This window comes from Dipodomys merriami, unplaced genomic scaffold (assembly GCF_024711535.1).
Source record: "Dipodomys merriami isolate MVZ:Mamm:240054 unplaced genomic scaffold, mDipMer1.0.p SCAF_7, whole genome shotgun sequence".
Taxonomy (NCBI): Eukaryota; Metazoa; Chordata; class Mammalia; order Rodentia; family Heteromyidae; genus Dipodomys; species Dipodomys merriami.
In genome coordinates, this window is record NW_027206290.1 from 31,198,312 (window position 1) to 31,222,385 (window position 24,074).

Below are 24,074 nucleotides of genomic sequence, written 5' to 3' on the forward strand. Positions count from 1 at the left end.
TGGAAGTGGCACTGTGGCTCTAGTAGTAGAGCACTGGCCTTGAGCTGAAGAGCTCAGGGTTAGCACCCAGGCCCAGAGTTCAAGCCCCATTACCACAAAAGCACACACACACACACACACACACACACACACACACACACACACACACACACACACACACACACACACACACACACACACACACACACACACACACACACCTTAGTTTCAGAGGCAGAAACAGAGAAAGAAAAATGGCTATATGCTTAAGGTCTTACTCAGAGCTTCAGGGTCTTTACCAAAGTAAGCAGGATAAGTACAATGCATTATTGCCCTTATAGACTGGTACATACTTGGCCTGCATTAAAGAATATAAGAGTGTTAATTCTTTCCTCTCCCCTTCCAGGCTGGGAGGTGGCTGGTGATCACATTTATACAGCTGTTGGAGCCTCGGACAATGACTTTATGATTCTTACTCTGGTTGTGCCAGGATTCAGGTGAGTACTACAAAACCAAGAGAAAGCCCACTGCAACAACCATGTCAAAATCCTACATACTAGGAATGTTGGAGAGAGGAGCCTTTCAGAGCTGAACTTTCCTTTATGTTATTTGATTGATTGACTAATTGATTGATACTGGGACTTGAACTCAGGGACATGAACACTCTCCCTTGGCTTTTTTACTCAAGACTGAAGCTCTACCACTTGAGCCACACTTCCACACCTTTTGGTATTTAACTGAAGATTAGATGCCCTGGCTGGCTTTGAACTGTGATCCTCAGATCTCAGTGTCCTAAGTAGTTAGATTATGGGTGTGAGCAATCAGGACCCTGATTCCTTTTTGGATATCCGATCAGAAGATATGAGAGCACAGTGATGATTTGGCCAAGTTAACCAACATGCCAACACGCTTTCTTAGTTACTTTCCAGGCTGATTTACTCACTGCTGTTTGTGTTGTGTTTGTATGCCTGTGTATGCACACAAGTGCTGGTACTGGAACTTGAACTCAGAGTCTTGTACTCTTTCTTCTCTCCCTTGCCCCAAAGCTGTACCTCTGCTTCTAGCTATTTTGCAGGGAGAGTAGTTGGAGATAAGAGTCTTCTGGATTTGTCTGCCCAAGCTGGCTTTAATCCTTGATCCTCAGATCTCAGTCTCCTGAGTAGTAGCTAGAGTTACAGGTATGAACTGCCAACACCCGGCTTCTACGGCTCTTTTGACTCCTCACCTTGCTGGACCACATGCTGCTCAAATTCCTCCTCCTCACAGCATCAGAGATGATTTTTAAAACATAGAACCAGAGGTGCCCATATCCCATTCATCTTTATTTGAGACCAGAAGTTTGACAAGGATTGTTATTATTGTTTTGTTCCTATATCCCAGAACAAAAGCAATATATTATTTGTCACTAAAACAACAACAAAACAGGGTACCTGTGCTCACATCTGCAATCTTAGCCACTCAGGAGGCTGAGATCTATAGATTATAGTTCAAAACCAGGAAAGTCTTTGAGACTTTTATCTCTAACTAGCAAAAAGCCAGATGTGGTAGAGGCTAGCTTTGAGCAAAATAGCTCAGGGGCAGTGCCTAAGCCCAGAGTTCAAGCCTAAGGAACAGTACACACAAAGAAAGAAAAAACCCCAAACAGCAACAACCCTCCAGGCAGTGTGGTATGGTGGAAGGGGCTTTGGACTGGAAGGTGGCCACGAGAACTATGCAATCATAGAGAGAAGAGCTGGGAACTGGAGCATCTCAGAATCTAGGCAACATGGCTAAAACTCAAAGAAAAACCATACATAGATTTCCAAAACCAAAGCATGCTCTTCTGCTCATGAGGGCTTTTAAGATAAGGAAGGACTCCTGAATGGATTTCCTTATGTCCATCCCTTCTTGGAAGCCCCTCTTTCATCCCTGAGATGGTGCTCAGCCCAAGGTAGTTGTTCACAAGAATTCGTTTTCCTTCTCTTTTTAACATACCTTGCTCTACTGGACCAGGAAGATCCTGTGTTTGTAAGAACAGACTTTAGCCGGGTGTGGTAGTTTATTCTTGTAATCCCAGCACTGTGGAAGCTAAGGCAAGAAGATCATAAATTTGATTCAAGCCTGGGCTGCCTAGTGAGGCCCTGTCTCAAGGAAGGAAAAAATAAAGTAAAGCAAACTGAAGCCTTTATGGAATAACATTTCAAAATAGTATTTTTCAATTTGCGAATCTGGGTAGCAGATGCACTAGTCCGCTTTCTGTTACTGGAACAAAGCATCTTAGATAAGCCACTTAAAAGAGCTAACAGTTATTTTGGCTCAGTTCTAGTTCATGGTCAGTTGGCTCTGTTGCTTTGGGCCTATTGTAAGGCCACATATCTTGGCAGGGAGCATGTGATCGAGCAATTTATTTACACTAATGGCTGGGGAGCAAGTCAGAGAGAGAGAGAGAGAAAGAGAGAGAGAGGAATGGAGGAAGGGAAGGAAGAATGGCAGGAAAGACAAAGAGGCTGGCATCCCAATGTCTCCTCTGAGCACCTCCTCAGTGGCTTAGCTTCCTACCAACCTCCACTTCTTTTGTGTGTATATGCATGCATGCGTGTGTGCATGCATGTGTGTGTGTGCCTTTGTGTGTGTGCGTGCACACACATGCTCTAGTACTGGAGCTTTGAATCTCGGGCCTTGAATCTTGGACCTCTGTTGGCTTTTTCTGCTTAAGCCTTGCACTCTACCACTTGAGCCATATCTCCACTTCCATTTTTTTACTGGTTACTTGGAGGTAAGAGTCCCTAAGATTTATCTGCCTGAGATTGGCTTTGAGCTTTGATCCTCAGATCTCAGCACCCTGAGTAGCAGGGATTACAGATGTGGGCTACTAGCGTCCTGCTTTATTTCTGCCTTCTTTACAGCTGAGAAAGCTTTGCCCTGGCTAGGTCAAGATCCCGTAGCTTGGGTGGCATAGCTGGATTTAGCCTTTACTCCTTCCTGTCCCCAGCTGACCCCCTGAGAAGTTATCTGTGCTTCTCCATAAACACAGTCTGACCTCAGGAGCCAATCTTCCCTTCCTGCCCCCACAGACCTCCACAGTCAGTGATGGCAGACACAGAGAATAAAGAGGTGGCCAGGATCACCTTTGTCTTCGAGACCATCTGTTCTGTGAACTGTGAGCTCTACTTCATGGTGGTATGTTCTCCTTTCTTTGCTGGTTGTGGGGCTCTCACAGGAGGTCTATCCATTTCCCCCCCCCCCCGCCCTCCCCACTGGCCCTGTGGGCGGTCAAGATAACACACACTTAGCTTGTAGTGAATCCACAGAGGAAAAGCCCAGAATCAAAGGGGTGTCACAGGGGCTTTTTCTTTTTCTTTTTTTGTTTTGATGCCACCAAGGTTTGAACCCACAACCTTGAGCTTGATAGGTAGATACACTACAACCTTAAGCCATGCCCCCAGCCCTTTTATGCTTTTGTTATTTATTTATTTATTTATGGTGCTGGGGTTTGAACTCAGAGCCTCGTATTTGTCAGACTAGGGCTCTATCATGAGCTACATCTTCAGCCGTTGTTATTTTTCTTTTATGGTCAAGGCTGATGCTCTACCACTTAAGCCATACCTCCACTTCCAGCATCTTGCTGGTTAATGGGAGATAAGAGTCCCTCAGATTTATCTGCCCAGTGGTACTGGATTTGAACCTCGATTGTCAGATGTCCGCCTCCTGCATCTAGGAATTACAGGCAGTGCTGGGTGCTTTTGGTATTTTTAAATAGGGTTTTTCTTTTTCTTGGGCTGGACCTCCATCCTCCTATTTATGCTGCCCATACAGCTGGGATGACAGGCATGCACCACCAGCAGGATACCCAGCTTTTTAACTCGTTGAGATGGAATCTCATTCACGTTCTGCCCAGGCTGACCACAAGCCATGAGCCTTCTGATCATTACCAGTATTGGTGTGAGCCCCTGTCCCCACTAACATACGTTCTGAACTTGGATCTGCCCATTGTAATGGCCCGTGGGATGGCAGCAGTGTGGGCTCCTCGCCTCCTTCAGCCCTCCTGCCTTACCCATTGGTCTGTCCTGGCTTCAGGGTGTGAACTCTAGGACTAACACTCCTGTGGAGACCTGGAAAGGTTCCAAAGGCAAACAGTCCTACACCTACACCATTGAGGAGAACGCCACCATGAGCTTCACCTGGGCCTTCCAGAGGACCACGCTTCATGAGACAGTGAGTCCCTTCCCTTCCCAGGCTCCAGCTCCTGGAAGACACTGCCCAAACCCAGGAGGCTTTCTCGCAGGAGCTCATGGGTGAGGAGTCAGAAAGACCCTCAGGAATCAAGGAGAGACTTGCTCATGCAGCCCTCTGAGGATCATCTCATCTAACTGACTTCCAGGGAGGATGGTACTGGGTACCTTCAATTAACTGTCTGTCCTTACAGTCCTTGCCTGCACGTGGAACCAACCTCCTGCTATTTGGAATAACTCCAGTTTTCTTAACTCGCAGTGGTATGGGTTTAATGCAGAAAACTTAGAAAATACAAATAAGTAGAAGGAAGATCCGTTAATTAACATCTGGAGTATTTTCTTCTGTCTAGTCTCTCTTCTCTCTCAATCTCTCTCTTGCCCCTTCCTCCCTTCCCCATCTCCCTTTCCCTCCCCTTTTCCTTCTCCCTCTACTTTGCCTTTCCCTCATTCTTTCCCTTTCTTCTCCCTCTCTTTTCCCCTCTCTTTCCTCTCCCTCTGTCTTATTCTCTTCCTTCCCTCTTTGTTCTTTGAGATAAGGTCTCACTATGTAGCCTGTGCTGGCTTTAAACTGCAATCCTCCTGCCTTCCAAGCACTGGGATTACAGGTGTGTATCATCTGGCTTGGCCTTAGCTGATATTTTGCTACAAAACATGGATTTCTTTTTTTTTTTTCTTCTATAGGTAAAGACCTGCTTTTTTATTTAACAGTATCTACTGTACATTTCCTCCATGGTACTTAATATCTTCATACATAACAAAATGGGACAGTCTTATTTTAAAATGACCCAAAAGGGACTGGGAAGGTAGCTCAGAGGTAGAGTGCATGCCTTGCAAGCATGAGACCCTGGGTTCGATTCCTCAGCACCACATAAACAGAAAAAGCCGAAGTGGCGCTGTGGCTCCAGTGGTAGAGCACTAGCCTTGAGCTGAAGAGCTGAGGGACAGCGCCCAGACCCAGAGTTCAGGCCCCATGACCGGCCAAAAAAAAAAAAAAAAAAAGACCCAAAAATGCACATAAAGAACCACTGTTTTTTAATTGTTATATAAAGGTGATGTACAGAGGAGTTACAGTTGCATAAGTTAGATAAAGAGTACATTTCATTTTTGGGGGGAGGTCCAGTTGTGGGGCCTGAACTCTGGGCCTGGGCGCTGTCCCTCAGCTCTTCAGCTCAAGGCTAGTGCTCTACCACTTGAGCCACAGCGCCACTTCTGGCTTTTTTCTTTTTGCTTATGTGGTGCTGAGGAATCGAACCCAGGGCCTCAGGCATGCAAGGCAAGCGCTCTACCACTGAGCCACCTTCCCAGCCCCCCATACATTTCATTTTGAACAATGTCAGCCCTTCCCTCACTCTCTCCCAGTTCCTATTCTCCCTCCTGTGCCCACCCACAGATTGTATAGTTCATCTTCAATATAGTGTCTAGTGAGTATTACGGCTGCATTTGTTCACCCTTTATTCTACCCTTTTTGTCCCCCCCCACCTTTACCCTCCCAAAGACAGATACACAAATAAGACACCAAAAAAAAAAAACCCAAAAACATCAACAAAGAAAAAAAAAACTCTTGTTTCTGTTTCCTGGAGTTCATTTTGATAAATATTATTTTCTGTGATCAGATGCACATGTGCATTGAGCCTTTATGATCCTCTCCTAAGAACCTCCTCCTTTGGTCTCACTCTGTGTGAATGCCCAGAGACCTGTATAATTTACCATGTCCAAGTATTTTTTTTTGTTTGTCTTTGATTTTTTTTTAACCATCCAATGTAGTCACTTGTAGAGTTATAGGCACCTACCACAAATGAGGGAAATGATGCAACCTATGTTTCTCTGTGTCAGGTTTACTTTGCCTAATATAATTTTTTCCTTATGGATGGTACAATATCATTCTTTCTGATGCATCAGTAGAATTCCATTGTGTATGGATACCATTGTGTATATATACCACATTGTCTTGATCCATTCATCCATTGAGGGACATCTGGGCTGATTCCATATCTTGATTATGGTAAATAATGAAGATACACTGTTAAGTAGTGAAAAGAAAAGGATGCTTCCAAGACTTTTCTTCAAGTGTCATAGGATAAAATATGAAGTATTTTGCTATTTCCATTTTTGGTGCTGTCTCGAGCCTCCACTCTCTCCCCTCCTCTTTCCTTGTCTCTAGGGCAGAAAGTACACCAATGATGTTGCCAAGATCTACTCCATCAATGTCACCAATGTCATGGGTGGGGTGGCTTCCTACTGCCGCCCCTGCGCTCTTGAAGCCTCGGACCTGGGCTCTTCCTGCACTGCTTGTCCTGCTGGCTACTACATCGATAGAGACTCTGGAACCTGCCACTCCTGCCCGCCTAATACAATCCTGAAAGCCCACCAGCCTTATGGTGTCCAAGCCTGTGTGCCTTGTGGTCCAGGCACCAAGAGCAATAAGGTGCCAGCAGTCTACCTTTCATCCTAATCTTGGCCTCTGGTTGGATGGCCTTGGAGGCTTCTCAGATGGACTAGATAGGTCGTCTTGAAGGGCTGAGAGCCAATTGTGTCCCCAGTACACACTCTGGCTGGAGTCCTGGAGGAGTATGACTGATGGGTTCCTAGCAGCAGGGCTTGATTTCCCTCAGTCATGGACAAAGTGGCATCTTCAGTTGAGAGCAAGGGAAGAGATAACCAATTTGTCCACAGGATAATTTGGCACTCATGCAGAGACCTGAAGGAATAAAAGAGTCTATGGCTGAATTAGCCTAGCCCAATCGAGCCTGTTATCTTTTAGGAAGGCAGCAGCCCAATCTTTACTGGGGTGTACAGTTAACTTGTATAGTTGTCTCTACCTAGTGCCTTCTTGGCTTCATAAGCATAGAAATTCTTCTCAGAGCCATGTCCCAGTGGATCATGCCTATAATTCTAGTTTTTCAGGAGGCTGAGATTTGAGCATCATAGTTCAAAGCCAGCCCAGGTAGAAAAGTCCATGAGATTCTTTTCTCTGATTAACCAGCAAAAAGATGGAAGTGGGGATGTGGCTCAAGTGGTAGAGCACCAGCCTTGAGGTTAAAATCTAAGCAAGAGAGGCCCTAAGTTCACTCTCTCCCTCTCCCTCCCTCCACCCCCTCTCTTCTCCAATGTGGTACAACAGTACCGCTGCCCCCATATAGTTTCTGCATCCAAGAAAGCATGCATGAGTAAAAGTCTTACTGATCACAACTACACAGAGATGTGTCCATAAGACATCGTTTGTATACTACTCTGCAAGCATTGCCTGGATTCAAAATAAGGGCAATGATTTCACCCACCACTGACCACCTCTTTTGGTAGTGTGGACTTATGATACAGCCTTCCCTTGCGCTCCCTCTGCCGCTGTGGGGAGGAATTGCAAGGGGTATGGTTGCTGTCCAAATGGGAACTCTATAGCAGAGCAAGAAACTCAAGAAACTCTGATTTCAGAGTTCATATTCCTACCACTTCTCCTCCTTTCCTTCTCTTCCCTCCCTCTTTTCCTCCCTCCCTCCCTTCCCTTCTCCCTCTCCCCCCCCCCTCTCTTTTGTCAGTGATAGAGCTTGAACTCAGGACTGGGGTACTGTTCCTGAGCTCTTTTGTTCAAGGCTACTGCTCTGAGCTACAGTGCTACTTCTGGTTTTCTGGTGGTTAATTGGAAATAAGAGTCTCTTGGACTTTTCTACCCATGCTGGCTTTGAACCACCTTTCTTAGATCTCAGCTCCTGAGTAGCTAGGATTACAGGAACAAGCCACTGGCGCCTGGCAATCCTTGTCACCAGTGCCTGGCCAAGCGGAAATTTTTAAAGATGAAAATAATGAATAACAAGAGTAGTGTTAGTGCAAGGTTGACCAGACAGTGACTGGTCAGATGTCCTTGCAAAGAGACTTTTTGTATAAGGTTGTGGTGACCTCTGAAAGCTGGTGGTTCTAGAAGAATCCTTCAAGGTAGCCACTGCAGTCATGCACAGATGGTGTGACTCACCCTTACATCTTCTATATGCCAAGAATTGAATGGCAAGATACACATAAATCCTTTTTTCTATCTCTTTTAATGTCTACCTCCAATCATTTCTCCTCCTTCAGCCCCTTTGGGCTGCATTAGGCTGCGGGGGGGGGGGGGGGGAATGTGTTACTGCCTGCTGCAGCCCCTGGAGATCCCCTTTAGCTCCTCAACAGCGCCCCCTATAGCCTCTTGATGCTCCCTGCAGCTATCTGGCCTGACCTGCTTCCTCTCCCCTCCTTAGATCCACTCTCTTTGCTACAATGACTGCACCTTCTCACGCACCACCCCGTCCAGGATTTTCAACTACAACTTTTCGGCCTTGGCAAGCACTGCCTTTCTGGCTGGAGGGCCAAGTTTCACTTCAAAAGGGCTTAAATACTTCCATCACTTTACCCTGAGTCTCTGTGGACACCAGGTAAGGGATTCAAGGAAGGTGTGAGAATTGCAGAGGAGAAGCTAATGGATCAGAGGCTAGACCCCAACCCAGAGGAAAAGATACAACGGATGCAGGCAAGAGGGAAGGAGGAAGTTAAAGGGTTTTAAAATAATAACTCTCCCCGTAAGATTAACTCCTGTGGATGATAAGCGTTTGGGTAAATAGCAATGTTTGTTTATTTGTTGTTATTATAAAGATGATACATAGAGGGGTTATAGCTTCATAAGTCAGATAATGAGTTCATTCTTTTTGGACAGTGTTAACCCCTCCCTTTGCTCTCTTATATAGTCTTGCCTGACCTTTCTTACCCCTCAAAATGAGGACGATTTACACATCCCCAAGCATGCTCATATTGTTTGTCAGCATTTCACATTTTAGATTTCCAGATTAGAGATGCTCAACTGTAAAGTCTATTAAAACAATCTGCACAATCTGCAAAACTATTAACATGAGGCAGAGCCATGTGCTGTTACCACACCTGTAGTCTCAGCTACTCAGGAGGCAGAGGTTTCTTGAGACTGTCTAAAAAAAAAAAAAAAAAAAAGGCTGTAAGTGAGCCTCCAGTGCCCAGCTGTGTCTTGGTTTTAGGGAGTAAGAATAGTGATCACTGAAGGATGAGAGGAAGCCCCAGAAGGACACTTAGTGAATTGGGAGATAGGTAAAGGTGGAGAATTAGGGGATGGTGGTGGTTTTGTTTTTGTTTTTGTTTTTGTTTTTGCCAGTCCTGGGATTTGAACTCAGGGCCGGGGTGCTGTCCCTGAACTTCTTTTGCTCGAGGCTAGCACTCTTAACACTTGAACCACAGCTCCACTTCTGGCTTCTTTGGTAATTTATTGGAGGTAAGGGTCTCACAGACTTTCCTGCCTAGTTGGCTTTGAACTACAATCTTCTGATCTCAGCTAGGACTACAGATATTAACCACTGGCACTTAGTTTGGATGGTGGAGTTTTGTTTTTGTTTTTTGTTTTAGTTGTGGCTCCTTTGTTCTTTTCAGAAATGCTTACTACATATGATCATAGTACAGATCCTCAGATCGAGGACCAAAGAACTGTGATGCACAGTGTTCTTGTTGCTCTGGGGTTTATCGACTTTGTACAATCTAGAGAAAAGCTGAGAGATAGTGATTTGTAATAACGTTTGTAATAAAATCTTATGCCATTGAAAATATCATGGTCTCAAGCTTTTGAGACTGTGGCCCCAGGAAGGGCCTGCCCTGTCAAGGGCACCAGAGTTTTGCTCTCCTGGGTATATTTTTAACCCCTCAATAAAGTGACTTGATCCCCCACCCCCCAAAAAAAGAAGAAAAAAGAAAATATTGGGCTTTGCATAGCAACCAAGTTATACATTAATATTCTATGAACCTAATGCCTAAGGTTCTCGAAGGAACATTATCTCAATATATTCTCTTTTTTTGGGGGGGGGGGAAGCTTGATACTTGGGCTTGAACTCAGAGCCTGCAACTCTCTCAGTTTGCTTGCTTGGCTTGCTGGCTGGCACTCTTGAGCCATACCTCTAGCCCTTATTTTCTTTATTACTAAAGCCCAAGGGCACAAAGCTCTGGTTCAATCTCTAGCCCAAGGAAAACATCTGAATTCCTACCATCTTCCAGACCCCTACATAGTGAGGTTATTCATGATTGGAGAAGAACCTACTTCTTTTTCTCAATATATTTTTTTCTTTAAAAATGGAAGGGAGGGGGAGGGGCTGTGGTATAGTTTAGTGTTAGAGTGTTGGTCTAGCATACACAAGCCTCTGGGTTCTCTGTTCCCAGCACCTCTCCCCAGAAAAGTTCATCAGTTAAAACATATAATAAAGGCTGGGAATGTGGCTTAGTGGTAGAGTGCTTGCCTCGCATACATGAAGCCCTGAGTTTGATTCCTCAGTACCACATATACAGAAAAAAGCCAGAAGAGGTGCTATGGCTCAACTGGTAGAGTGCTAGCCTTGAGCAAAAGAAGCTCAGGGATAGTGCCCAGGCCCAGAGTTCAAACCCCAGGACTGGCAAAAACAACCACCACCACCACCACCACAAAAATAAACCAATAAAGCCGAGCACCAATGGGTCATGCCTCATAATCCTGGCTTCTTAGGAGGCTGAGATCTGAAGATCCTGGTTTGAAGCCAGCTTGGGCAGAAAGTCTATGAGACTCTATTTCTGGCTAATGAGCAAAAAGTCAGAAGTGGAGCTGGCTTAAATTGTAGATAGTGATTTGTAATAACATTTGTAGTAAAACCTTATAAAATTGAAAGTGTCATGATCTCGAGTAACAGCTTTAAACATCTTCTTTTAGGTTAAGGGAGCCAGGTGCTGGTGGCTCACAACTGCAATCCTAGCTACTCAGGAGGAAGAGGTCTGGTTATGGGGTGTGACTGAACCACTAGGTGTCTCTGTCTAGAAAGTGATACTGAGACATGCCTGATAGAAGGCCAGCACTGAGGGACACACTGAAGGAACATGAGCTTGGCTAGATGTTCATATAAATTGTACAGGCTTCTGGGATCCATTTACATGTTTCTGTTTCTGTCTAGAAAACAGACTCAAGGAAGGCCTCTTAACTTGTGTGCTGGCTGTTTAGAGCTCCAAATCAGTTGGTACCATTATAACCCTGCTCATATAGGGCTCCCAGGTGACTTCAAGAAAATAAAATGGGGGCTGGGAAGGTGGCTCAGTGGTAGAGCACTTGCCTTGCATGCCTGAGGCCCTGGGTTCAATTCCTCAGCACCACATAAGCAAAAAGAAAAAAGCCAGAAGTGGTGCTGTGGCTCAAGTGGTAGAGCGCTAGCCTTGAGCTGAAGAGCTGAGGGACAGTGCCCAGGCCCAGAATACAGGCCACACGACCGGACCCCCTTAAAAAAAAAAAAAAGGAAGACAATAAAATGGGGCTGGGAATGTGGCTTAGTGTTAAAGTGCTTGCCTAGCATGCATGAAGCCCTGAGTTTGATTCCACATAAACAGAAAAGGCTAGAAATGGCGCTATGAAGAAAGAAAGAAAGAAAGAAAAAGAAAGAAGGAAAGGAAAGGAAAGAAAAAAAGAAAAAGGAAGAAAGGAAGAAAAGAAAGAGGGGAAAAAAGAAAAAGAAAAGGAAAGAAAATGCTGGAGACCTCTGGGCCAGAGTCCCCAAAACTAGGACATATTGACATTATTTTCTGTGTGTGTGTGTGTGTGTGTGTGTGTGTGTGTGTGTGTGTGTGTGTGTGTGTGTGTGTGTGTGTGTGTGTACGTGCCCTGTGAGCCTTGAACTCAGGGCCTAGGCTTTTTTTGCTCCAAGCTAGCCTTTTACCACTTGAGCCACAGTTCCACTTCGAGCGCTTTTTTTGCTGCTTAATTGGAACTAAGAGTCTTATGGACTTTTCTGCCCAGACTGACTATGAATAACCATCCTTAGATCTCAGCCTCTGAGCAGCTAGGATTATAGGTATGAGCCACCACACCTTAACCTCCCTACTTCCTTTATTAAAGTCTGTTTTACCATAGACCTGTGATGAATCATTCTACTGTAACATAGCATTGAAAGTGTGAACTTTCAGATGGGGATGGGGAGGGAGACTCAAAAATCACTCCCTGGTCCTTTTGAGAATTTCTCTGTAACCATTGCCATTTGTCTACATCCACCCACCAGGGGAAGAAAATGTCCGTGTGCACTGACAATGTCACTGACCTCCGGGTCCCTGAGGGCGAGTCAGGTTTTTCTAAGTCTATCACGGCCTACATCTGCCAGGCAGTCATCATTCCCCCAGAGGTGACAGGTTACAAAGCGGGGGTGTCCTCACAGCCCGTCAGCCTTGCTGATCGACTTGTTGGTGAGTAACCAGGCATGTGAGGTTGTGTGTGTGTGTGTGTGTGTGTGTGTGTGTGTGTGTGTGTGTGTGTGTGTGTGTGATATACATGGTCCCATGGGAGGGGCCTAGCATCCTGACCTTTGTCTGATAAAGCTTTGGTACATGAGCCAAAGCTTTTGGCTCAAGTGTTTGGTTTTTTGTTTTTTTTTTTAAAGTGGGGAAGGAGGTTGGAGGTAGAGTGCTAGCCAATGAGCCAAAAGCATCAGATAGTGAGTTCAAGTCACAGTCTTGGACCAAAAAGACAGTTGTTTTCAAGAGCCACTTGGGGGTTGTGATAAGATGAAGTCGGGCAGGGAAATGGATAGAGATAGAAGAAATCGTGTTGAGCAAGGTAAGCCAAGAGCAAAGAGACAAACAGCACATGGTCTCCCTGATAAGTGGATGTTAAATTCAAAATGTAAGGTGATATGACAAAATTAGCAAGACTTAAGAAACAAAGGACTTCCACTCATCTGGTTGAATCATTACTAAATAACCCCATGCTGCTGATCACATATATGGAATATATGTGTACACCGGAGGGGAACCAGGAAGACGACACAGAACTAGAGGGAATCAGGGAAAAACATACAACAGCGGGACCCATCAGCTGCACTGGACATTGACCAAAATGAACTAAGCAACTCAATGGGAGGGAGGGAACGAGTGGGAAAGAGGGAACAGTTGACGCTATGCAAAACAAAAGAAATGTACATATCACACAATGTGGAAGAAATAACTGCATTGCAAAGCTCATAGAACTCATAAATGTTATAGACCACGATAGACAATGTGCCCATGAAAGTTAGAATGTGTTTGTGACTTTAACTGAGCATCACTATCCCACAATACTGTGAAATTTGGGAAATCATGTAATCACTTAATCACAATAAAGAATTTGGAAAAAAAAAAAGATGAAGTCAACTGGATGTTTATAGGTATTGAAAGCATCCAAGTGGCTACCAGCTAATGCTACCAGTGAGAACTAATTAGGAACGCTTAATTTGGCAGGTGTGTCAACAGACTTGACTGTGGACGGAATCACCTCCCCAGCTGAACTTTTCCACCCAGAGACCTCAGGAATACCAGATGTGATCTTCTTTTTCAGGTGGGGAGAGGCTAGTTGACTAATGCTTTTGCCCAATTTCTTTTGAATCTCCTCCCTCTCCAGCCACCAACCTACCTGACCAAGCCAGACATGTGAGGTCTAGCAGATCTGCCCAGTTATGCGAATACATGCTGGTTGTTCCTTCATTTTGGCTTCTTGGGTATTATTGGGACAGTTCTTTCCTGGAGGCAGAGAGAAATACCAGCAAAATCTGCAGGAGATAATCCCATCTAGCCTAAGGAGGCTCCAGTATATACTAGCCTTATCTTCTCTCGGCCAGTGTATTTCTCCTTTGACTAGGTCTATTGACCAAGCTCTATGTGCTCCCTATGTGTCAAGCTGGAGGCCAAGTCCAACTTTCCTGATGAAGGAATCATCCCATCTTGATGTCATTTAATGGCGCTCCACTAACATGGTAGAGTAGCTCCCTTCCCCATGGGGAACTGGCTTTGTCTACAGGTCCAATGATGTGACCCAGTCCTGCAGTTCTGGAAGATCATCCACCATCCGAGTCAGATGCAATCCACTGAAGACTGTCCCTGGAACTCTGTCACTACCAAGGTAATCCCTACAAGGAAGCATGACAAATGCCACCATCTCCCTTCCTTGAATTCACTCCATCTCAACAGGCAGGGATTGCTGAGACAGAGCAGAAGAGAAAACCCCATGTCTGGGGTTGCAGACATGGTCCCAACCCCTCAATCATCAAAAGGCAAGAATGGGGCAGGAGGAAGAGTCAAAGCTTCCGTTACCTCCTGGCCCCTGGCTGTTATGGTGACAGCTGCGTAGCATAGTGACTAACGACTATCTGTGAGAGCCACATTGATATTACTTCGTGAGGTTATTACATTTCTTGTCTTTTCCAGGCCTCCTATTTCTTATATATAAAATGAGCATATTAAGTCCCTGTAGGCAATTGTTTTGAGGATTCAATGAAATAATGAGACTTTAGGACTTCTCTTGAAGTCTTGCCATTATTAATATTAGGAACAAGTTGGGGCTGGGAAGGTGGCTCAGTGGTAGAGCGCTTGCCTTGCATGCATGAGGCCCTGGGTTCGATTCCTCAGCACCACATAAGCAGAAAAAAAAAGCCAGAAGTGGTGCTGTGGCTCAAGTGGTAGAGTGCTAGCCTTGAGCTGAAGAGCTGAGGGACAGCACCCAGGCCCAGAGTTCAGGCCCCAGGACCAGACCCCCCTCCCCCCCCAAAAAATAAAATAAAATGTCACGTATCAACCAGGCACTGCTGACTCATACCTGTAATCCTAGCTACTCAGGGAGGCTGAGATCTGAGAATCATGATTCAAAACCAGCTCAGGCAGGAAGTCCATGAGACTCTTATCTCCAATTAACTATCTAAAAACTAGAAGTAAAGCTGTGGCTCAAAGTGGTAGAGTGTTAGCCTTGTCAAAGAAACCAAAAAACTCAGGGACAGCACGCAGACCCTGAGTTCAAGCCCCAGAACTGGTAAAAAATAAAAATAAAGTCACATATCCATGAGTTCTGAGGATTGCAGTTCAAAACAAGCCCAGTCAGGAAAGCCTGTGAGATTCTTATCTTCAATGAACCACCAAAAAGCTGAAAGTGAATCTGTAGCTCAGCTGGTAGAGTGTTAGCCTTGAGCAAAAAAAAAAAAAAAAAAAAAAAAACTCAGGGACAGCACGCAGGACCTGAGTTCAAAACCCAGTAACAGCACCAAAAAAAAAAAAAAAAAGTCACATCCCCATGGGAAGGCCTTCTGAGGGGCTCAAGCACTTCATGTTAGCTGCCACCCGTCATCAGCAGAACATAGGCAGAAAATGGGGAGCCCAGTGGAGGTTGGAAGGCCTCACCTGTAGAATAATTGGGGATAAAGGTGTGAGTGGAGGACTAGTTGGCAGGACTCAGGTGATATACTTAAGTGAGAGAAGATGAATGAGGCAAGGGCTGAATCCACCAGCTCTTCCTCACCAGTCCAGCGAATGCGAGTCAGCTCAGATCTCCTTTCTGCTTTGCTAGCACGTGCTCAGATGGGACCTGTGATGGCTGTAACTTCCACTTCCTGTGGGAGAGTGTGGCTGCTTGTCCGCTCTGCTCAACCGCCGACTACCATACCTTCCTTAGCAGCTGTGTGGCTGGGATCCAGGTAGGCTACCCTCTGATGGGGGACATCCGAGGAGAGAAGGGAAAAGGAGGTCTGAGATCCTTGTTTTTCTCCCTGACAGAAGACGACGTATGTGTGGAGAGAACCAAAGATATGTGCTGGTGGTATCTCCTTGCCAGAGCAGAGGGTCACCATCTGTAAAACAATAGATTTCTGGCTGAAAGTGGGCATCTCCGCAGGCACCTGTACTGCCATCCTGCTCACCGTGTTGACCTGCTACTTTTGGAAAAAGAATCAAAAGTACATGCTGGGATGCTGGAGTTTGAAGATGGGCAGGGTTGGGTCACTGAGCAGGGAAATCATCTTAGTGTATTGGTTAGTGGGAATTTGATCTAGAGTTGATCCCAGAGCCTATAAATGCAGACAAACACTTGTGAAGTCCCTTCCCTGGGATACACCTTAGTTATCCTGACTCCTGAACAGGGATGGTACAGTGTGGCAGTCTATAAATGGCTATTTGATTCTCAAGAGAAAAGCCAAGAATGGCCGGTGTCAGTGGCTCATGTCTGTCATCCTCGCTACTCAAGATGCTGAAATCTGAGGATTGTGGTTCAAAACCAGTCTGGGCAAGAAAGTCTGTGAGATTCTTCAATTAACCACCAAAAAAGCCGGAAACGGAATTGTGGCTCAGTGGTAGAGTGCTAGTCTTGAGCAAAAAAACTCATGAAGTGGGTGCTCAGGCCCTGAGTTCAAGCCCTGGAATCAACACACACACACACACACACACACACACACACACACACACACACACACACACACACACACACACAAAGTATGTCCTTGAGCTGGAGATATTTGTTCAGCAGAAGAACACTTGCCTACCTTGGAAAAGACACTATATTCAAAGACCTTCCCTGTAACAAAAACAGAATATCCTTTCCCATGTTATATACTGAAGAAATAATGTGTCATTATAATATATCCATTGAGCTTTACAATCATAGAAACAGCCAATCTGTGTGTGTACCAGTCCTGGGGCTTGAACTCAGGGACTGGGTGCTGCTCAGGGACAGCCTTTGAGCCACAGTTTCACTTCCAGCTTTTTGGTGCTTAATGGGAGATAAGAATCTCATGGACTTTCCTGCCTGGGCTGGCTTCAGACTACGATCTCAGATCTCAGCCTTCTGAATAGCTAGGATTACATATGTGAGCCATGGGTACCCAGCCTATCTTAAAGAAAAGCGATCACTTAAACTTGGAGCCAAGAGCTCTTCTCTTACTTCAGCTCTGAACCAGGTATTTTGCTGTCCTTCAGTTTCCTTTCCCAAGACTTTCTGCTTAGAGTCCAACCTCTCTCTGCCTTTCTCTCTTGCTCCTATATTCTGGTGTCATGTCTTTCGCATCCTCTCATTCCACAGACTAGAATACAAGTACTCCAAACTGGTGATGAACACGACCCTCAAGGACTGTGACCTGCCAGCGGCTGACAGCTGCGCCATCATGGAGGGCGAGGATGCAGAAGACGACCTCATCTTTACCAGCAAGAAGTCACTCTTTGGGAAGATCAAATCATTCACCTCCAAGGTAGATAGCCAGAGCACTGAGGTCAGCCCCGGAGGGCTGGACAAGACACCACTCCTAGGCACTTGCAGACCTATAATTACGCTGCCTTTAACTCCTCACACTATTCTGTCCCCCACCTGGAAATCCTGCCTTCTACCTTCTCGTGTTCACCCCAGTCCTTTCTCCTGGGGTCCTAGTCTACTCTTGACCCAGCTCCTCTCCCAACATGCACTTGTTGGTGAATTGTTTGAGCCTTTTTAACTTCCGAAGTGTTGAACCATCCATGATTGTAAGAATCATTCCCCCTCAACCCTTCTTCAGTTCTTTTCTTTTTTTGGGGGGGGGGGGGTAGGGGATGGACAAAAGATGGTCTCTAGGAATATGTGATGGGCTAAGGCTCTCCTTTGACCAGTGGAGGGCGCTGTCCCCTGGTGTCTGGACCCAGACCCAAGAGGATGAGTCATAGGGTAGTCTAAACTGCTCACCACTGAGCAATTCTGAGCTGGGAGGGTTGACTCCAAGTGGGTGGATGAGTTGAGTATGAAGCCCATAAATACAACACAGACACCACTGTCTCTGGGCACGGGGCCAGCAGAGAGCATCCAGGCAACTCCTGGAGGGCTGCTGCAGCCAAGAACGCACACCTGACTACTGCCGGGAGCCAAGCATCCAAACAGGTGTGGGTGGGGAGCATGGAAAGAGGGAGGAGCGGACAGAAGGGTGAGTGAAGAAAGAATGGTAGCTAAGAGTTCTGATGACTGAATCTGTTCCCTTTGTGCTGACCTTATTGCCAGGTTGACTCCCTTGGCCTCCTTAGATCTTTATTTATTTATGTTCTTCATCCTTGGAAGAAGAGTTTGCTTGGGGAACTTCCTCAGTCTACCTAGGTCTTCTAGAACTCAGCAAAGATGCAAAGCAGGCTGCCAGGCACCTGTGGCTGTAATGCTACTTAGGAGGCTGAGATGTGAGGATTGAGGTTCGAGGCCAGCCCAGGCAGAAATGTCTGTGAGACCCTTATCTTCATTTCACCAGCAGAGTGCCAGAAGTGGAGCTGTGACTTGGTAGAGTACTAACTTTGAGCAAAGTAGGTGGGCAGGGCCCAGGCTCTTGAGTTCAATCCCCAGTACTGGGGACTAGGGAAGGCGGGGGGGGGGGGCAAAAGAGGAGGCAGGAGGGAAACACACACACACACACACACACACACACACACACACACACACACACACACACACACACACACAGAGAGAGCAGGTTTGGTTTGGTTTTGTGCCCGAGTTTGAACTCAGTGCCTAGGTGCTGTCCCTGAGCTTTTTTGCTCAAGTTCACACACACACACACACACACACACACACACACACACACACACACACACAGAGTAGGTTTGGTTTGGTTTTGTGCCTGAGTTTGAACTCAGCGCCTAGGTGCTGTCCCTGAGCGTTTTTGCTCAAGTTTAGCACTGTACCACTTGAGCCACGGCTCCATTTCCAGCTTCTTGGTGGTTAGAGATTAAGAGTCTCAAAGACTTTTCTGCCCAGATCTCTTCAAACCAGATCTCAATTCAGACCTCAGCCTCCTGAGAAGCTAGGATTACAGGTGCCCCAACAGGGTTTTGTTTTGTGAATGATTTGTCTTATTCTCTGCGCTTGAAAGGAGCTATCTCATTTCAATATTTCCACAAAACCACTGAAAGTTCTTTAAGGGTTCCTTCTGTCACCTGTTATACGTTTGTCCCTGCACAGCAGCCAGTTCCTGTCCCCATCTCTCTTTCAGAGGACTCCTGATGGATTTGATTCAGTGCCACTGAAGACATCTTCAGGAGGCCCAGACATGGACCTGTGAGAGGTGCTCCGGCCGCCTCGCCTTGGCACCTTACCTGGCAAGCCTGTGACGACGTGGGTGCCAGCATCTCACAATACCCGCTGCTGGAAATCTCTTCATTGTGGCCTTATCAGAAGATGTTTGAAGTTCAGATCTTGTTTTTTTTTATATACATATAGAGAGAGAGTCCCCAAACCTTTTCTGCTTGCCTCAAATCTGCCAAATATACCCACACTTTGTTTGTATATGATTCCCTTGGTTGCATTTTGTTTCCTAACTGGTCCAGCTGCCAAAGCCACAGCCTCACTTGCGCATTTGGTTTAGTTTAGTTTATGGGTTTTTTTTAAAATCTGTTTATTTAGTTTTAGATCAAGTTTCTCTATGTAGAACAGGTTGACCTCCAACTTGTTATCCTCCACCTTCTGCCTCCCAAGTGCTGAGATTACAGATGAGCCCAGACTACCCATAATTGTTATGGTTCTGGAGTTAAAAAAAATGTCTTTTTAAATAAAGAAATTATTTCTTAGCCAGTGGCTCATACCTGTAATCCTAGCTACTCAGGAGACTGATCTAAAGGTCGAGGTTCAAAGTCTGCCTGGGCAGAAAAGTTTGTGAGACTCTCATCCCCAACTATCCATCAAAGAGCTGGAAAAGGAGCTATGGCTCAAGAGGTAGAGCACTAACCTTGAGCAAAAAAGCTAAGGGATAGTGCATAGGTCCTGAGTTGAAGGCTGAGTATCAGCACAAAGAAAGAAGGAAGGAAGGAAGGAAGGAAGGAAGGAAGCAAGGAAGGAAGCAAGGAAGGAAGGAAGGGAGAAAGGGAGGGAGGAAAGGAGAGAGAGAGAAAGAAATGATTTCTTATTTTTTCTTACTTAAGGGCAGAAACTGCTAGAGTTTTTCTGGTTATATGCCCTCAGTTCATCTCTTTAAGAGTCAGGCTGGGTGAGGAGATGATGGGGTTCCTGACAGACAGTCTTCATGGTAGCTGGGATTCATTTCTCCTGGATAATCAGTTCAACCTGAGGGCAATTGTGAGTCTGAGGACAGGATGGGCAAGGCTTGAATAAGATGAGCTTTATAAGCAAAAAGGCAAGAAAGGAGGGGATTTTTGTTGGTTTGTTTGTCTTATTTTATAACCAGGTATCTAATTTCCTTCTCTTAAGTAAGCAATAAATATTCTCATTTCAGCCCAATGAAAATATGAAGAAAATGCCCAGTTCTGGAGATGTAGCTCAGTGGTAGGACAGTTGCCTTGCATGCACAAGGCCCTGGATTCCATCCCCAGCACTGGAAAAACAAAACAAAACACTGTAACAACAAAAATATCCAACCCCCCTGGCCGATCTCACTATTTTTCTAAAACTTTCCAAGCCCAGGCCCTGGTGGCTAACATCTATAATCCCAGCTAGTGAGAAGGCTGAGCTCTAAAGGTCAAGGTTCAAAGTCAGCCTGAGTGGGAAAGTCTATGAAACTCTTATTGCTAGAAGTGGAGGGTATGGCACAAGGAAAAAGAAATGGAAAGGTATGGTGCAAGTGGTAGAATGCTAGCCTTGAGTGAAGACGCCTTCAGTGAAGAGGCCCCAAGTTCAAGCTCTAGTACTGGCATTATGAACAAACAAACAAACAAAAACCTCCTTCCATCTCTCTATGACATTGAAGGGAACCAAGCCAAATGTTCTTACCCTTATCCTCACTCAGCCTTTACTTGGCAAAACCCTGCCTGTGAGGAAACTCCTGTGTTTGAGCAACCCCGTCCTCTAATCCCAGTTCTATTACAGAAAGAACACAGTAGGCCAATGTTACCATTGGCCAGTATTGGAGTACCCAGTCCACAATGACATGGCACTGAGTGATCCTGATAGCTGTTTCTGGATTTAGTCACAGAATTACCAACTTCCAGGCTGGCTAGAAAGGAAGTGAGCCAAGCATAGGTGGCTCACGCCTATAATCCTAGCTATTCAAGAGGCTGAGATCTGACGATCACAGGTGAAAGCTACCCAGGCAAACAAAGCCAAAAGACTTGTATCTCCAGTTCATGAGCAAAAAGCCAGAAATGGAGGTATGGCTCGAGTGTCAACTTTGAACAACAACAACAAAACAACAACAACAACAAAAAACTAAACTAAAGGAGAGTATGAGAACCTAAGTTCAAGCCCCAGTGTGGGCAAAAAGAAAAAAAAGAGTTAGGCCCCAGACTCATAATTTGATCGGAGAACCAGACTAGTCTTCAAGGAGGGATTCTAGTGATGTTTAACAAGATTCTCACCAAACTGGGATGCTTCTGGCTTCCAAGTCTGTGTCCTTCTCTTTTTCCTTTTCTCATTTCCTTTGTGCACTAAAGCAAAAAATCAGATGCTGGTGACTCACACCTGTAATCCCAGCTCCTCAGGAGAGGATCATGGTTTGAAGATAGCCTAGGCAGAAGTCTGTGAGACTCATGTCCACAAACAAAAATGCAGAAGTGGAGCTGTGGTAGGAGAGTACTAGCCTTGAGCAAAAGCTCAAGGAGGATGTTCTGGCCCTAAATTCAAGCCTTCAAACAGGCACAAAACCAGAAAAAGATTACTGACTCATTTCTGGCAACCTCAGGTATGAAAGGTGAGTAGGATGGGTAATTCTCTCTATCCCTTTCTTTTATTCCAACTGTAATTGATTGGCATGAAGTACCCAGGATGATAAAAATGAGAGCAAGACTTTTTCAGTCACTTTTTCTTTCTACTCCTGGCAATTCTCCATCACTATCAGGCTAGCATGACTACCTCTTGGTCAAGCTCCAGTTGCCTGTGGTTTGTGCCTGTGTCCCTTCTCTGTGACCATTTGGGTAACCAGATGGTTAGTATAGAACGGAAAGGTATTTCCAAGTGATTTGTCTGCCACAGTTGGCTTGCTCATCTGATTGCCCAGGGACACCTTGGCAATGGTCTTAGAAGCCATTGAGAAGTGGAGCTATGCCAAGACTCCTGGCCATTAGGAGCATCAGCGGTGGCAGGCAGTCCATTGGCTAGAAGCATTTCTAGGTTTCAAGTGTTTCTAGTAGACAAATTCTCCTGGCGAGGCACCACTGGCTCAGGCCTATAATCCAAGCTACTCAGGAGGCTGAGATCTGAGGATTGTGATTTGAAGCCATCTATGACAAGAAAGTTCGTGAGACTCTTAGCTCCAATAAATCACCAAAAAAGAAGTGAAGCTTTGGATCAAGTGGTAGAGGGCTAGCTTTAAGAAGAAAAAAAAGCTAGGGAACAGAGCCTTAGGCCTGAGTTCAAGCCCCAGTACTTTCTTTTTTGTGTCTCTATGAGCTTGTAGCCTTAGTGGTATGTCTCCAGATAGCTGCTCACAGGTAACTCCTGAGCTCCATCAGCCTTGGGAACACCTGGGCTTCTGCTTCCTGATGAGTAACTAACTGCCATTTGGAATGAAGGTGACAGAAGGTTCTTGAACTATTCTAGGAAAAAAATAGGAAAAAGTATAGTTCCTTTGACTTCTTTATTCTGACATTTTGAAACTGAGTACCTCTCAAGCAACCCCAAGTCTCTGCTCTCCTTTCTAGGAGGCAATCACCATTTTACCAGGATGTTTTGAAGGGAAATGGTTAACTTAGACACTTCGGTTTTAGGGGTTTTTGTTGTTGTTGTTTTTGTTTGGTTGGTTTTTGCTGGTCCTGGAGCTTGAACTCAGGGGCTGGGCACTGTCCTTAAGCTCTTTGTGCTCAAGGCTAGCACTCTATCTCTAGAGCCACAGTGCTACTTCTGGCTTTTTCTGGGTAGTTCATTGGAGATAAGAGTTTCATGGATCTTTCTGCCTGGGCTGGCTTTGAAACATGATCCTCAGATCTCAGCTTCCTGAGTAGCTAGAATTACAAGTGTAAGCCACTGGCCCCAAACTCAGATTGTTTTTTAAATTTAAAAAAATTGTGTGGGTACTGGAGCTGAAGTCAGGGCCTGGGTGATGTCCTTTAGATTTTTATCACTCAAGATTAGTGCTGACAGCTGGGGATGTGGTTTAGTGGTAGAGTGCTTGTTTAGTATGCACAAAGCCCTGGGTTTTGATTCCTTAATACCACATAAACAGAAAAGGCCGGAAGTGGTTCTGTGGCTCAAGTGGTAGAGCTCTAGCCCTGAGCATAGAGAGGCTCAGAGATAGTGCCCAGGCCCTACTAAGTTCAACGCCCATGACTGGCAAAAAAAAAAAAAAAAAAAAAAAAAAAAAAAAAATTAGTGCTGTACCACTTGAGCCACAACTCTCTTTAAGGTCTTTTTCTGGCTAATTAATGATAAAGTCTCATGCATTTGTCTTCCCAGACTGGCTTTGAACCAGGATCCTCAGATCTCAGCTTACTGAGTAGCTAGGATTACAGATGTGAGCCACTGTTCAGATTATTTTTACTTTGTTTTATTTTTACCAGGGTTTGAACCCAGGGCCTCTTGGTCTTGTTTGCTTGACTTGCTTAGCATGTGCTGTATCAATTGAGCCACACCTCCAACCTAGCCAGTTATTGTAGAAATGGAGTCTCATAGGCTTTTCTGCTTAGGATAACCTCAAGCCACAATCCTCTATATCTTAGCTTCCTGAGAAGCTAGAATTATATAGGTCAACACGTATTGAGATATAATTCACATAGCTAACAATTCACCTATTTAAAATACAATTCATCAGGCACCAGTAGCTCACATCTGTAATGCTAGCTACTTAAGAGGCTAAGATCTGAGGATAACGGTTCAAAGCCAGTCCAGGCAGAAAAGTCCCCATGAGACTCTTGTCTCCCATTAACCATTCAAAAAACAAAAAACACAAGTGGAGCTGTGGCTCAAAGTGGTAGAGCACTAGCCTTGAACAAAAGAGCTTAGGGACAGTGCCCAGGCCCTGAGTTCAAGCCCCATGAATGACAAATACACACACACACACACACACATACACACACACACACACACACACACACACACACTATTCTATGGACTTTAGTGTGCTCATAGAATTATATATTTTTGTTTTCAGTACTGGGAATAGAACCCAGGAACATTCACATGCTAGACAGGTGCACTACCACGGAGTCATAACTCCAGCCTGTACACATGTG

The 24,074-nt window shown here is 45.3% G+C and overlaps 1 protein-coding gene across 2 annotated transcripts in view; it reads left to right on the plus strand.

The window, feature by feature from the left end:
* Elapor1 (endosome-lysosome associated apoptosis and autophagy regulator 1) overlaps window positions 1-19,527 on the plus strand; it is an 84,526-nt gene extending 64,999 nt beyond the window's left edge. For both annotated transcript variants that reach the window (XM_070006188.1, XM_070006189.1), the window contains exons 12-23: window positions 386-476; window positions 3,033-3,138; window positions 4,036-4,173; window positions 6,352-6,615; window positions 8,417-8,590; window positions 12,233-12,413; window positions 13,443-13,539; window positions 13,999-14,100; window positions 15,535-15,661; window positions 15,741-15,919; window positions 17,038-17,203; window positions 18,953-19,527. In XM_070006188.1, coding sequence (XP_069862289.1) covers window positions 386-476; window positions 3,033-3,138; window positions 4,036-4,173; window positions 6,352-6,615; window positions 8,417-8,590; window positions 12,233-12,413; window positions 13,443-13,539; window positions 13,999-14,100; window positions 15,535-15,661; window positions 15,741-15,919; window positions 17,038-17,203; window positions 18,953-19,021 — 1,694 coding nt within the window. In that variant the 3' untranslated portion in view covers window positions 19,022-19,527. The remainder of the gene's footprint in view (window positions 1-385; window positions 477-3,032; window positions 3,139-4,035; window positions 4,174-6,351; window positions 6,616-8,416; window positions 8,591-12,232; window positions 12,414-13,442; window positions 13,540-13,998; window positions 14,101-15,534; window positions 15,662-15,740; window positions 15,920-17,037; window positions 17,204-18,952) is intronic.
* Window positions 19,528-24,074: the final 4,547 nt, after the last annotated feature.